The 14,738-nt window shown below is 46.9% G+C and overlaps 1 protein-coding gene across 6 annotated transcripts in view; it reads left to right on the top strand.

The window, feature by feature from the left end:
• The window catches only part of SH3YL1 (SH3 and SYLF domain containing 1), a 168,827-nt gene that overhangs the window by 62,243 nt on the left and 91,846 nt on the right, over positions 1 to 14,738 (top strand). For all 6 annotated transcript variants that reach the window (XM_040348673.1, XM_040348674.1, XM_040348672.1 and 3 more), the window contains 2 exons: positions 3,084 to 3,196; positions 11,080 to 11,208. In XM_040348673.1, coding sequence (XP_040204607.1) covers positions 3,084 to 3,196; positions 11,080 to 11,208 — 242 coding nt within the window. The remainder of the gene's footprint in view (positions 1 to 3,083; positions 3,197 to 11,079; positions 11,209 to 14,738) is intronic.

The following is a 14,738-nucleotide window of genomic DNA, read 5'->3' on the forward strand; positions in this document are numbered from 1 at the left end:
CCAAATGATCCCATCGGACATGTTGGGTCATCTGTACGAGGCCTTAAAGTAAGCCCAGCTATTTTATGGGCTGCCAGCACACAACAAAACAGGTTTTAAAGGACTTCTACTTTTTTTTTTTGTTCAATGTATCAAAGCTGTGAATTGAGCCTAAAATGTGATTTGAAGCAGTTTATCCAGTTTATTGCACACAAAAAAACAGAAAAGGCAGAGCCTCCATTTGCAGTGATAAGGTCACTCATTCTGTCAGGGATCTAAATGACACTTGATGTTATGTCAGTCAGGGATCTAAATGACACTTGATGTTATGTCAGCCCTTATAAATAACTTGCATCAATGATTTTGCCAATCATATCCCATCATGGTATGCTTGGAACAAATCGGTTGCACCCACTATTTGTCTGTTGAGTAATACACTATGGCCCAGATTCACAGAGAGCGGGTGCACATTACGCCGCTGTAGCGCAAACCAATGTACGCCACGCCAACGCAGCGCAGAGAGGCAAGCATGAAATTCAGGAAGCCAGTGCTCCCCACACTGCGTCGACGTGGTGTAGGTTTTAAAGGCGCAGGCCGGCGTAGGTGGAAGGGGGCTTGACCCATGCAAACCCCATGCAAATGAGGTGTGACCCCCATGCAAATGATGGTCCGAGCGCCAGACAAGTACGTTTACTGAACTGCGCATGCACCGTGACGTGGACGCATCCCCGTGCGCATGCTCACAACCACGTCGGAACAACTGCCTAAGATACGCCGCAGCAATGTGTACGCCATGAACGTAACCTACGCCCAGCCAGACACACGTCCAACGTAAAATACGCCGGCTTGGCCGGCTTGTGTTCCCTGGTGCAGACCTTTGCATGTCTGCTGCTGGGTTACACCTCCTTTATGGGGAATAACTTTATGCCGGACGTACAACTTACGCGCACCTCTCGTAGCCTGCGCCGGGCGCACGCAGGTTCTTGAATCGCCATATTTCCCTCATACATATTTGAATGACTAATCAATGGGAGCGGCACCATCCTCCCAGCCTAAATGTGCGCCCACTCTACGCCGGCGTAAGCAAGATACGTCGCTGGGGTGTAGCCTGGTTTTAGCCGCAACTCTGTTTGTGGGTCTTGCGCACAGATACAACGGCGCACATTTGCACTTACGTCGCCGTAACTTGTACGTCGGCGTAAGTGCTTTGTGAATCCGGGCCTATGACTTCAGTCATTAGCTTGCTAAAAATCATATTTTCAGTTGTGGAAATTGGTGGCCTGTTATGTTGTTTGAAATTACTGATATGCCATCCCTTTCTCATACTGTTCTGCAGGCATGTTGCCGTTGATCATACTGTCCCAGATAGAAAAAAAGGTGTCGCTGTACACCGCAATGCAGATATCTAATTGACATCTGCCATATACGAGGTCACTGGTTCTCTGCATTGGTATGGTCTCTGATGCACATCCTGCCACGCTGGGACCAAAGATCAAGCAACTGTGTCATGCAAACAGTTAATTGTTCTATGACTGGCTGATGTTTTAACTGGACACCCATATTCTCATTATAAATGTTCACAGTCAGTATAGTTATTGGCTAAAAAAAATCCTGTATGGTAACAAGAACACAAAAAAAATCCTCAAGCGCCTAACCATGAAACATGACTGAAGACTTGAATTGATTCATCAGTGATTGACTGAGCCCAGTGCAGCTAACCAAAATACTTCTTGAAAATGTAACTTGCAGGGAGTTTGAGAAGGGTCAGCGTTCAATGGGTTAAAAAGAAAATGCCAATTCAATAGGATCCCAAACTAAAATAAACCAACATTTATTTAGGATACAATAAAACTTGTGAAGTTCCAATCCATAGTTTTGTTAAAAGGCCATACAGTACCACTGGAGAACACAGGGGATGTGAGGAGCCACGACATCCAGGATTGCCGCCCGTGGAGCACAGTGGTGCCAATATCCATGTTGTGCAAGATGGATTCAGAGGGGTGTGCAGAATACTGGCCAGGGAAAGAGTGGTGGATTAACGCAGGGTTCGGGGAGCCTCAAATTGCGGGATGGTGCTTGGCCGCTCTCAACCGGGAATGATCTTTAGACCCAGCGTCACTGACACTGGATGTGAGGAAGGCAGATCAGCCACCTCTACTCGCTCAACCCAGAGCCGGGAGCAGCTGAGCCGGGAGCAGCAGAGCCGGAAGCCTCACTGACACTGGACGTGAGGAAGGCAAATCAGTCATCTCTACTTGCTCAACCCAGAGCCGGGAGCAGCAGAGCCTCAAATTGCAGGATGGTACTTGGCCGCTCTCAACCGGGAATGATCTGTAGACCCAGCGTCACTGACCCTGGACGTGAGGAAGGCAGATCAGCCATCTCTACTCGCTCAACCCAGAGCCGGGAACAGCGCTAGAATGCGGGATTGTTTGAAGCCGCCGTCGGCTTGGGGGAGCTTGTGAGTCCTGCATCACTACTGATGGTCAGTGCCCTCCTTACGTCCAGTGTCAGTGACGCCGGGTATACAGATAATTTCTGGTTGACAGCGGCCAAGCACCATCCTGCAATTTACGGCTCCCTGCGCTTATCCACCATTCCTTCTCTGGCCAGTGGTCTGCACACCCCTCTGGATCCATCCTGCACAGCACGGCTATTGGCACCCCCGTGCTCCATGGTCTACAATCCTGGAAGTTGGTGGCTCCTCACATCCCGATGGTCTCCAGTGGGACTGTATGGCTTTTTAACAAAGCTATAATTTCAACTTCTTCAAGTTTTATTGTATCCTAAATAAATGTTGGTTTATTTTACTTTGGAATCCCATTGAATTGGCATTTTTCTTTTTAACCCATTGAGCGCTGACTCTTCTCGAACTTCCTAAAAAAATAAATCCTGAATGTTGCTGAATATGTGATTTAAATCAAAATATCAACATAATCATTAAACAAATATTAAGTACTATTCATTGTCGCACTTCCACCTTGTACTTTGTCAGCAAATACTTGTCATACGGTTGGATTAGCCTGCATGTTTAAACTATAAAAAAGACACAAAAATTATTTTGTAATTTTTTTATTTTTTTTTTGTATGTGTCTTTACTACAGGTGTCTGATTTAGTTGTCATCTTAAATCACAAAAGAGCAGTGGAAGCTTTTGCCAAAGGTGGCAACCTCACCCTTGGAGGGAATTTCACAGTGGCCATCGGACCTTTAGGAAGGTAAAGAGGATAAATTACAAAATAAAAGCCTGGGACCTATTTCTATTTTGGGAATTAAAATAGCTTTGATCAGCTTATATTTTCAGTTATTTCAAAACAAAGTAATGGGTATTTTTGAAGGGTCCAATAGCCACGTAAATCAATTTTGGTAAAAGTTTGTTTTACATATATATATATATATATATTTTTTTTTTTTAATCTGTGTTCTAAATAATAAAAGAGATGGTTTTATAATGGGGAATTTTGCTAGCTGAAACCCTTTCAGATGACCAACCTTTTTAGACAATTTTTCAGTATATATTTGAAATAAATTACATTTATAATGAGAGCCATTGAAATAGTAACCCCCCCCCCCCCTTTAATAATTATTTATTTATTTTTATTTTTTACCAAAAATAAAAACGCTTTTCTTAAAGGGGTTGTAAAGGTTTGTTTTTTATTTCCTAAATGGGTTCCTTTAAGCTAGTGCATTGTTGCTTCACTTACCTTTTTCCTTGGATTTTCCTTCTAAATTATTTTTTTCTTTGTCTGAATTTCTCACTTTCTGTTTCTCCTCAGTAAGCTTACCCCCATCATCCATGGGGGTTAGTCAGTGTCATGGTCTTACCTCTCTCCTGTCTCCTTCGTTTGACATGTGCTGGCGGCCATCTTGGTTTCTGGGTCTCTTGTAGCCTCCCACCCTGCGGCTCCTCCTTCCCACTGGGAGGAGCTGGATGCCTGGCTCATATATATAGGAGGTCTGTGGCTTCAGTTCCTTGCTTGGTCCCCCTGTGTTCACATGCTTCTAAGACTGCTGCTGCTTCTGGTTCCGATCCTGGCTTCGTCTGACTTCCCTGCTGGTTCCTGATCCTGGCTTCGTCTGACTTCCCTGCTGGTTCCTGATCCTGGCTTCGCAAGACTCTGCTTCGGTTTCACCATCCGTTTGGACTTTTGCTTTACAGCTTGATTTTCAATAAAGCCTTCTTATTTTCACTTATCTCTTGTTGTACGTCTGGTTCATGGTTCCGTAACATTAGGACCAAGCCATGAATTTTGACGGTACAGGGCCATCCTCGCTACCCACGCTGGTTGCCAGACTTGATCAGCAGGATTACCTGTTGGGTCAGTTCGCCGTGGCGTTGCAAACCCTGCTTGAACGCACGGCTCATTTCGCTCCCGTTGCCGATGGGTCGGTTGTCGCTCCTGGGCCCGCTCCTACTGCCGCTCCGGTTGTTGCGCCAGAGTCTACCCCGACACCTGTTGTTGCGCCTGCGGTGTTTCGGGGTATGATCGGTTCTGCCCCCCTTCCACAGCGATTTGGGGGAGAGCCAACTCAGTGCCGAGGTTTCCTTAACCAAGTGGGCATTTATTTCGAGTTGCTGCCACATGCCTTTCCCACTGAGAGATCAAAGGTGGGCTTCTTGATCTCGCTGCTCTCGGACAAGGCCTTGGCCTGGGCCAGCCCTTTATGGGAGAACAACAATCCGGTGGTTGCCGAGTTTTACGGTTTTGTTGCTTCTCTTCGGAAGGTATTCGATGTGCCGGCTCGCGCCGCCTCTGCTGAGAAGCTCCTTATGTCCGTCAGACAGGGTTCACGATCCGTAGCCGAATACGCCATTGAGTTTCGTACCCTGGCAGCAGAGGTGGGCTGGAATAATGAGGCTCTGGTCGCTGCTTTCTCTCATGGTCTCTCGGATGCCTTGAAAGATGAGGTTGCAGCTAAGGACCTACCAGTGGAGCTCGAGGCTCTTTTTTCTTTCCTGATTTTGATTGACACCAGACTCAGGGAGAGACCTTCCTTTAAGGAGAGCCTGCGGAGGCCTCCTAACAGTTTGGCGCCTACGTTTGCTGTCCCACCCGTGCCTCCCTCTCCTCCCACGCCTCCTGGGGTTGACTTGTCTGGGGGTGAACCCATGCAGCTGGGGTTTGCTCGCCTGTCCGAGGGGGAGAGGGTACTCCGGAGACGCGAGGGCCGATGCATGTACTGTGGTCTCGGTGGGCATTTTCGGTTGGCATGTCCGAACCGTCCGGGAAACGCTCGCACCTGAGATCCTGTCGGGGGCAGATCTTGGGTGGAGTCTCCTCGTCCCCGGTTTCCCGTGTTGATAAACCACTGATCACTGTTGTCCTCTCCTGGGTCGGGGGCTCGGTGACGACCCAGGCGTTGGTGGACTCTGGTGCTGGTGGTTTTTTCATTGATAGTGAGTTCGCTGCCGCCAATTCCATTCCTCTGCACGCTCGAGGTTCCCCGCTGGCTCTAGAGGCGATAGACGGCAGACCCCTCCAGCCGTCACACGTGACTCATGAGACCCTTCCAGTGGGGATAGCCATTGGTGCCGTTCACAGAGAGTCGGTCTGCTTCCAGGTTATTTCGTCTCCACACTACTCGGTGGTCTTGGGGTACCCCTGGCTCCAGAAGCATAATCCCGACTTTTGACTGGAGATCGGCCGAGATCCTCTCATGGTCACCACAGTGTGGGGCTAGTTGCATCCATGGGCCTGTCAAGTTGCTGTGTACTTCCTCGGACTCTCTGTTGCCTCCTGAATACGAGGAGTACCGGGATGTATTCGATAAGGTGCGCGCAGTTGCCCTACCTCCGCACCGCCCATACGATTGTGCCATAGAGTTACAACCTGGTGCCGTTCCTCCTCGCGGCAGGGTCTATCCACTGTCGGTTGCGGAGAATGAGGCCATGGAGGAGTACGTGATGGAGGCGCTGTCCCGTGGTCACATTCGCAAATCCTCGTCCCCGGCAGGGGCTGGATTTTTCTTTGTGAAAAAGAAGGGCGTGAGTTGAGGCCTTGCATCGATTACAGGGGCCTTAATCGCATCACGATCAAGAACGCTTACCCGATACCCTTGATTTCCGAGCTGTTCGATCGCCTTAAGGGGGCCACGGTCTTTACCAAACTCGACTTGAGGGCGGCATATAACCTGGTAAGGATCAAGGCGGGCGATGAGTGGAAGACCGCGTTTAACACCAGGACCGGTCATTATGAATCCTTGGTTATGCCCTTTGGGTTGTGCAATGCGCCCGCAGTCTTTCAGGAATTCATCAACGATGTTTTCCGTGACCTGTTGCAGCAGTGTGTGGTGGTCTATTTGGATGACATCTTGGTATACTCTGAATCCATGGAGGCCCACATTCTGGATGTCAAGCGAGTGTTGCAACGGTTACGAGAGAACAAGCTGTTCGGTAAGCTTGAGAAATGCGAATTTCACCGATCCCAGGTAACCTTCTTAGGTTACATCATTTCCGCTGAGGGGTTCTCCATGGACCCTGAGAAGGTTTCGGCTGTCTTACGGTGGCCTCAGCCCAGTGGTCTTCGTTCCTTGCAGCGCTTTTTGGGCTTCGCCAATTATTATCGGAAGTTCATCAGGGACTTCTCCATGCTGGCCAAGCCTCTCACGGATCTGACCAGGAAGGGCAGTAATTCCCAGGTCTGGCCGCTCGAGGCCATCCGGGCTTTTGAGGCCCTAAAATCCGCCTTTGTGTCGGCCCCGATTCTGTCTCATCCCAACCCTGGGTTGCCCTTTGTCCTCGAGGTGGATGCGTCTGAGACGGGAGTAGGCGCCCTTCTGTCTCAGCGTAGAACACCAGAGGGTCCGCTGCTTCCTTGTGGGTTTTACTCCCGGAAACTGTCACCCGCGGAGTGCAACTACCAGATTGGTGACAGGGAGTTGTTGGCCATCGTACAGGCTCTCAAAGAGTGGAGGCACTTGCTCGAAGGTTCGGTGGTTCCGGTCCTCATCCTGACGGACCACAAGAATCTGACATACCTTTCTGAGGCCAAGAGATTGACTCCACGTCAGGCCAGATGGGCTCTGTTCTTGTCACGTTTTAATTACGTGGTCTCCTACCTACCCGGTTCCAAGAACATCAGGGCGGATGCCTTATCACGGCAGTACTCCGAGCTGTCCAGGGAGGAATCTATACCGACTTCGGTCATACCTCCGAATCAGATCCTGGCCGCCATTCGCACCAGCCTGACCTCTCCCCTTGGTGAGCAGATTTTGGCAGGTCAATCTGGTGCTCCCTCTGGGAGACCCAACGGCAGATGTTTTGTGCCTGAGGAGTTGCGCACTCGGTTGTTGCGAACCTACCATAACTCCAAGACCGCGGGGCATCCTGGTAAGAATCAGCTGTCCTGGGCTGTTTCACGTCTGTTCTGGTGGCCTTCCCTACGTTCCGACATCGCCGCATATGTAGCGGCATGCTCCGTTTGTGACCAAAGTAAGTCCCCTCGGTACCTTCCGTTGGGCCTGCTGCAACCCATAGCCACCGGGGAGCGCCCATGGTCACACCTGGGGATGGATTTCATTGTGGACCTCCCTGCATCCCGAGGCCATACGGTCATTCTCATGATTGTGGATCGGTTTTCCAAAATGTGCCACTGTGTTCCTCTCAAGAAGTTACCCTCTGCACAAGAGTTGGCCACGATTTTTGCCTGGGAGGTCTTCCGGTTGCACGGTTTGCCCAAGGAGATAGTGTCGGATCGGGGGAGTCAGTTTGTGTCCAGGTTCTGGCGCGCCTTTTGCTCCCAGTTGGGGATTCATCTCTCCTTCTCCTCGGCCTACCACCCTCAGTCCAATGGGGCCGCAGAACGATCCAATCAGGCCTTGGAGCAATTCCTTCGTTGCTATGTCTCCGATCACCAGGACAATTGGGTTGACCTCCTGCCTTGGGCCGAGTTTGCCAGGAACACGGGGGTGAACTCTACCTCTGGGACGTCTCCCTTCATGGCCAATTATGGGTTCCAACCTGCCGTGTTACCGGAGGCATTCTCTCCCCAGGATATTCCGGCTGTGGAGGATCACCTTTCCGTCCTACGCGCCTCTTGGGTACAGATCCAGAAGTCCCTTGAGGTCTCTGCGCAGCGCCAGAAACTCCAGGCTGATCGCAGACGAGCGCCTGCTCCTTCCTACCAGGTCGGAGACCGCGTATGGTTGTCCACTCGCAACCTCAACCTTCGAGTGCCCACTCCCAAGCTGGCTCCTCGCTTTGTTGGTCCCTTCCGAGTGCTTCGCAGGGTAAACCCGGTAGCCTATGCCCTTGCGCTTCCTCCTGGCATGCGGATCTCCAACGTGTTTCATGTCTCCCTGTTGAAGCCACTGGTGTGCAATCGCTTCACTTCCTCGGTTCCTCGGCCTCGTCCGGTCCAAGTGGGCAATCATGAGTATGAGGTGAGCAATATCCTGGACTCACGCCTGGTCCGCGGTCGGGTGCAGTTTTTGGTCCACTGGCGTGGTTATGGTCCAGAGGAGCGTTCCTGGGTTCCCTCCGCAGATGTCCATGCTCCTGCCTTGCTCCGAGCCTTCCACGCACGTTTCCCTCAGAAACCGTTTTTTGCACCGCGGAGGAGGGGCCCTTGAGGGGGAGGTACTGTCATGGTCTTACCTCTCTCCTGTCTCCTTCGTTTGACATGTGCTGGCGGCCATCTTGGTTTCTGGGTCTCTTGTAGCCTCCCACCCTGCGGCTCCTCCTTCCCACTGGGAGGAGCTGGATGCCTGGCTCATTTATATAGGAGGTCTGTGGCTTCAGTTCCTTGCTTGGTCCCCCTGTGTTCACATGCTTCTAAGACTGCTGCTGCTTCTGGTTCCGATCCTGGCTTCGTCTGACTTCCCTGCTGGTTCCTGATCCTGGCTTCGTCTGACTTCCCTGCTGGTTCCTGATCCTGGCTTCGTCTGACTACCCTTCTGGTTCCTGACCTCTGGCTTCGCAAGACTCTGCTTCGGTTTCACCATCCGTTTGGACTTTTGCTTTACAGCTTGATTTTCAATAAAGCCTTCTTATTTTCACTTATCTCTTGTTGTACGTCTGGTTCATGGTTCCGTAACAGTCAGCCAGAACAGCTTACTGAGGAGGAACATGAATAGAAAAATTCAGACAAAGAAAACAAAGACAACATTTTTTTAGAAGGGAAATCGAAGGAAAAGGTTAGTGAACCAACAATGCACTAGCTTAAAGGAACCTAAAAAACGAACCTTTACAACCCCTTTAAAAGAAGCTTTATTTAAAAAATTCAGAGTCCACTTCACTGTTTTTCCAGAAGGCCCAGACATCTGTGCGATTCTACAAGAATGTTGTGGAAAAAAAATTAGCATTCAGGTTCCTAAAATTGATCTATGAGGAAATGACATGCACATTTTATTATACCACCTGTTTATAAATAGGCCCCTTGATGTTCAGATTATGGTTGAATGTCAAGAGGCAGTAACTGTTCTGCTTAGGCACTTTTCTGGACTTCTAAAGCTAACACATTTGCACTCAAATCGCTGAAGCTTGTAATAGAAGATGCAGATTTAGGACTACACTAGCCCAGCGTTCTCATACAACCGATTCATTGTCTATTACTTGGTATAGATAAAATGTACATTTACGATTTTACCACCAAGGTACATATGTTTTGTAATTCAGTCACTACCCTTTTTTCTAGGGCTATGACACTAAATAATTCCCAGTGTCAGAACATGAGTGGCCCCATTAGAGTACTGTAAAATCAACTAATGTCTTATGCCCTGTACACACGATCTGTTCATCTGATGAAAACGAACCAATGGATTTTTTCATCAGATATCTGATGAAGCTGACTTTCATCAGTCTTGCCTACACACCATCGGTTAAAAATCCGATCGTGTCCAACGCGGTGACGTAAAAAACAACGACGTGCAGAGAAAAATGAAGTTCAATGCTTCCAAGAATGCGTCGACTTGATTCTGAGCATGCGTGGATTTTTGACCGATGGATTTCCCCACAGATGATCGTTTTTTTTTTTTTTTTTCTATCGGTTTTTTAACCATACGAAAAATTTAAACAGGTTCTATTTTTTTTCACCACGATCGGTTCGTCCGATGAAAACGGTCCATCGATCGATCATGTGTACAGGGCATAAGACTCAGAAAAAATGTCTTCCTCTGTTCAAGGTGAACCTGAAATTGCAGATACACCCAATCAAAAATTGTAATTCTACTCCTGCCTTGGCAAACAGTGGCCATAAAGTGAGGTTTAGTTGGATTTCCTGGACAGAATGGTACTCTGTTTTCTCATAATACAAACATGCACACGTTTATCCTGTTGCTTCTAAATCGGAACATTCAGAAGGTATCAACCATTGTGTTAATTCAAAATAATCTCAGAGGGTAGGCCAGAATGTCCCTACGTTGTTGGGTATATGGTAATCTGTTGAAGTGTTTGTTTTTGTAACTTTTTAATATACATCAGAATATCATATGGTATGGCTAGACATAGGAAGAGGCAACTGCCTAGCATGTAGCTATGACCTTGTCTCCCCTCTTCTTTCTGTAACCCTTCTTGCCAGATCCTGTATGAAGAGATCAAACAAATGACCCACCAAACATCTTAATTTAGTCACTGCCCAAAAGCTTCCCCCCCTATAGTGTAGCTTCCTTTCATGCACCAAGGTCAGTTACATGTTCTTTACACTGGGGAGGAGGTTTGGCAAAGAAGGTAAACTGGTAATTACCTGTTAGATAATTGGTAAAACATGCTGATGGGAAAGATGGATAATCTTTGGACTAGACACACAAGACGCCCTTCGGCAACACTAAAATACAACTTGCCTTACTCTTGCATTCATAGATATGTAAACAGATATCTTGTCTCTTGGCTTTTTAATAGGAACACACAAGTGTTAAAAGTTTTTTTTTTCACATATTTCCCCTAGGCCCTGAATGATGTGCTAATAATATCGAGAAGGACATTGTTGTATTTTAGAAGTCTCTCTTTTTTTTTTTTTTAGCCTCAGCGATCATAATAAATTTATGTGAATTCCTCTGACATGGCAGAATGTCCAGCATGGTTCATGAATATTTTGCTGTCTTCCTGTTTAACAAAGCTTCCGGGTTTTCCATACTGATTATTGTTTTTCTGACAATATTTTAGGAATTTGGAAGGAGATGTCGCTATTCGAAGTTCTGCAGCAGTATACACATACTGTAAGTCCAGGGGACTGTTTGCTGGAATATCTTTGGAAGGGTCTGGTTTGATTGAAAGGAAGGAAACCAATCGCAAGTAAGTTTGCAAACAACCTGCAGATAGACATTAGACAAATTGGCTTTTTATCCTTTAATATGCCATAATTGGTGTCCAATTCATAAGTTAAAGTATATGTAAATCCTCACCTTGTAAAAGAACCCATTCAAGGATAAGTTCACCTTTTGGAACATACAAACAATGGGTTAATTCGGGGGCACTCTGGGTGAGGCTTTAAAAAGAAAAGGTATATCTGTATGTATGTATAGAGATAGATAGATAGATAGATAAAATGGGATCAACAGATAAGGGGGCAATTCAAGTCTGTGACATATAGTCCATGTTTAATTACTAGAGATTTCTTATATCCGAGAAAGCTGCCAGCTTACAGGTAGAAGATACTCTGGAAACATAAAAACAGGGACAAAAGCAGCGCCTTCTGAGTGTAGCAATTTAAAAAAATTAATAGGTAAATTACATAATAGAAACACTCACAAACGAGCGATAAAATTAATAGGTAAATTACATAATAGAAGTTACCAGTACTGGAGGGCGGATTGGCCCTCCCCTGCCTTCAAATGTATTATATTGCCTCTCAATTGGCCCACGTACACTGGTGGTTTTACCCCGAAGCCAACAATGCAGCCACTGCATTGGAGGCAGCCATCCTCACCTCCTATGAATCCCTGCAAAATTTGATTCATCGTATGTCCCTTGGGGGGCGGGAGGGAACGAGTATTATAGCTATGACTCTACGGATTATTAAACTCACTAAATTGCAAGTCCCCTCCAGCAGTAATACATACTCACCGAACACTCCACTGTGGGGGAATCCGAACCTTCCGGAATTTTTCCGTAGATCGGATGGGGGATACTGGTCGAAAAGGGGGGTAAAAACTATTTTACATCTGTTCTCAGGCAATGTGTTTCGTACTTTTGAGGAATTTCGTAGAGACTATAATCTGCCACGCACGGCTTACTTCCTTTACCTACAGATACGCCACACTGCAGCAACGCAGTTTGGCCTTCGTAACATAGTCGTCCAGCTTTCTCGGCTGGAGCGACTACTAACTGACCCCTCGCACACCAAGTTAGTCTCCACATATTATGGGTCTCTCCTGCACACTACGACTCAAAGGCTGAGCAAAGCGGCTGCTAGCTGGAGAGCTGACATCCCTGAGCTGACGGAGGAGATCTGGCAGGAGGTATTGCCCCTCCAGGTCCCCTCTGTCATTTCGTCCCGTGACAAGGTAATACAGACCAAGCTGTTATATAGATCCTACTTCACACCATGCTTACTGTTCAAACTGAGCAGAATCCCCTCAGCGCTATGCTCCCGATGCGGCGCGGCTGATGGCACGTTCTTTCATATGATGTGGGAGTGTGCTCCGATTAGAAAGTTCTGGTCGGAGGTCACGGCCTTCATTAGCTCGCTGACTGAGATACCCAATATATGTAATCCTCTGAGGTGTTTACTGGGCCACATTGATGACGAGACTCTATCTAAGAATATGCAAACCTTCCTGCGGATAGTACTGTTCTATGCTAAGAAGTCTATAACCTTCCACTGGAAGTCTCCATCCTTACCTACCATTACCTTTTGGCTCACCACCATCAATCGTGCTATACCGCTGTATAAGATGACATATGAGGCCAAAGGGTGTCCAAAAAAATTCTTGAAGGTCTGGGGCTCTTGGGTTGATTCCGAGAGCATCATACCTCCTGCTCCTTGAACTTTGACTGATGACTGATACCTCTGCCCGTTGAATAGAACTAAGTGAGTAAATGAACGATTCTGTTGTTTTTCTCCCACCTTTCTCTGTGCGTTTTTATGAAAATGCTCAATGTGTACCAGCTACCAAAGTTTTATAAAATGATGTACCGGGCGATGTTCGCCTAGGATGTGTGTTTGTTGTATTGTCTGTTTTGTATGTACAAAAATTTCAAAATAAAAATGTACCTTTAAAAAAAAAAAAAAAATTACATAATAGAAACACTCACAAACGAGCGATAAAAATCAGCATTGTAATCGGTATCATCCGTGCTGTCCCAGGAACTGCCAAATGCCTGATTTTACTGTCTGGGTGTCTGTGTGTTGTCCCTTGGTCCGGTTTCAATGGTGGAACCCAATGCATAGGATGCATTAAGGTGAAAAAGCACGAGAGTTTACAACCCCTTTTATTATTTTAAGACAAGACAATTGATGTAATTAATTAAGTTTAGCTTAGTGTCACTTTAAACTCTTTACCCCTTTTTTCTGTGAGAGGCTGTGCCAGGTGAAGGGAAACTAAAGTTTTCTGTTGGTGCTGAAGGCAGAAGCAGGGTACTGTTAGCTCTGCTTGCTTAGCCCTTTGCTGAAAGTCGAAGTTTCACAGGAATCTTCTATTTCCAGCTGTGGATCCCCACAATGAGGGAGCAAGACAGCAGAAAGGACACAATTTATGGAGCTGGCTATAAAACTTAAATAGTATATAAGCACTATATGTATTAAGTATTTTTGGCATGTCCCACTGTATACAGCTTCCTTTAAAGTGGTAGTAAACTCTTTTTTGCTACTTTTACCTACAGGTAAGCTTCTAATGAAGCTTACCAGTCTTTAAAATGAATATCTCCTAAATGTGCACCATTTAGAAGATATTCCAGTGAGCAGCAGCCTGTGATGTCACCGGCGCATGTGCGCTGAATAGATGGCATGCTCATGCCATCCCTTCAGAGCTCTGTGCCGTGGCCATGACTCCCATGCGCAGGAGTGACATCATCGGGACTATGATGTTCAAAGGGCCAGAGCCCGCAAACCCAGAAGTAGGACTGGGTAAAGATGGAAGCCCTGTCATCGATGACAGCTCGCTGCTAGAGGGCTTCGTTTCAAGGTAAGTCTCTCAACTTTTTTTTCTTACATGGAGACCATGTCAGCAATAGCCTACAATACACACTTATTCAGTTGGTTATTGGATTCTTATCAGGTCTGCAAAAACCTCCTGCAGACCATGATAGGTTGCCAAATGGACAACCGAAAGAGAGCCCAAGGCAAGCTGACAGTGCTGCTACTTTTTGTGAGATGATGGCTTTGTGTTGTCACCCTGCAACAGGAAGTGTGCAGTGTCCTACCTGGCAGAATGTTTAGATAAGAAACTTTGCAGCATACAGTGCATCCGGAAAGTATTCACAGCTCTTCACTTTTTTTCACATTTTGGTATGTTACAGCCTTATACCAAAATGGATTAAATTATTTATTTTCCTCAAAATTCTACAAACAATACCCCATAATGACAACGTGCAGGAAGTTTGTTTGAAATCTTTGCAAATGCATTAAAAATAAAAATCAAAAAATCCCATTTGGCACCAATTACAGCCTGAGTACGATGCTACAAGCTTGAAATACCAATTTTTGGGCAGTTTCTCCCATTGTTCTTTGCAGGACCTCTCAAGCTCTTTCTGATTGGCTGTGCACCAACACTCCCCATTCATTCTCGGATCTCTCCAGAGATGTTCAGTGGGGTTCAAGTCTGGGCTCTGGCTGGGCCACCCAAGGGCATTCACAGAGTTGCCCCGTAGCCACTCCTTTGTTA

The sequence above is a fragment of the Rana temporaria genome, chromosome 4 (assembly GCF_905171775.1).
Source record: "Rana temporaria chromosome 4, aRanTem1.1, whole genome shotgun sequence".
Taxonomy (NCBI): Eukaryota; Metazoa; Chordata; class Amphibia; order Anura; family Ranidae; genus Rana; species Rana temporaria.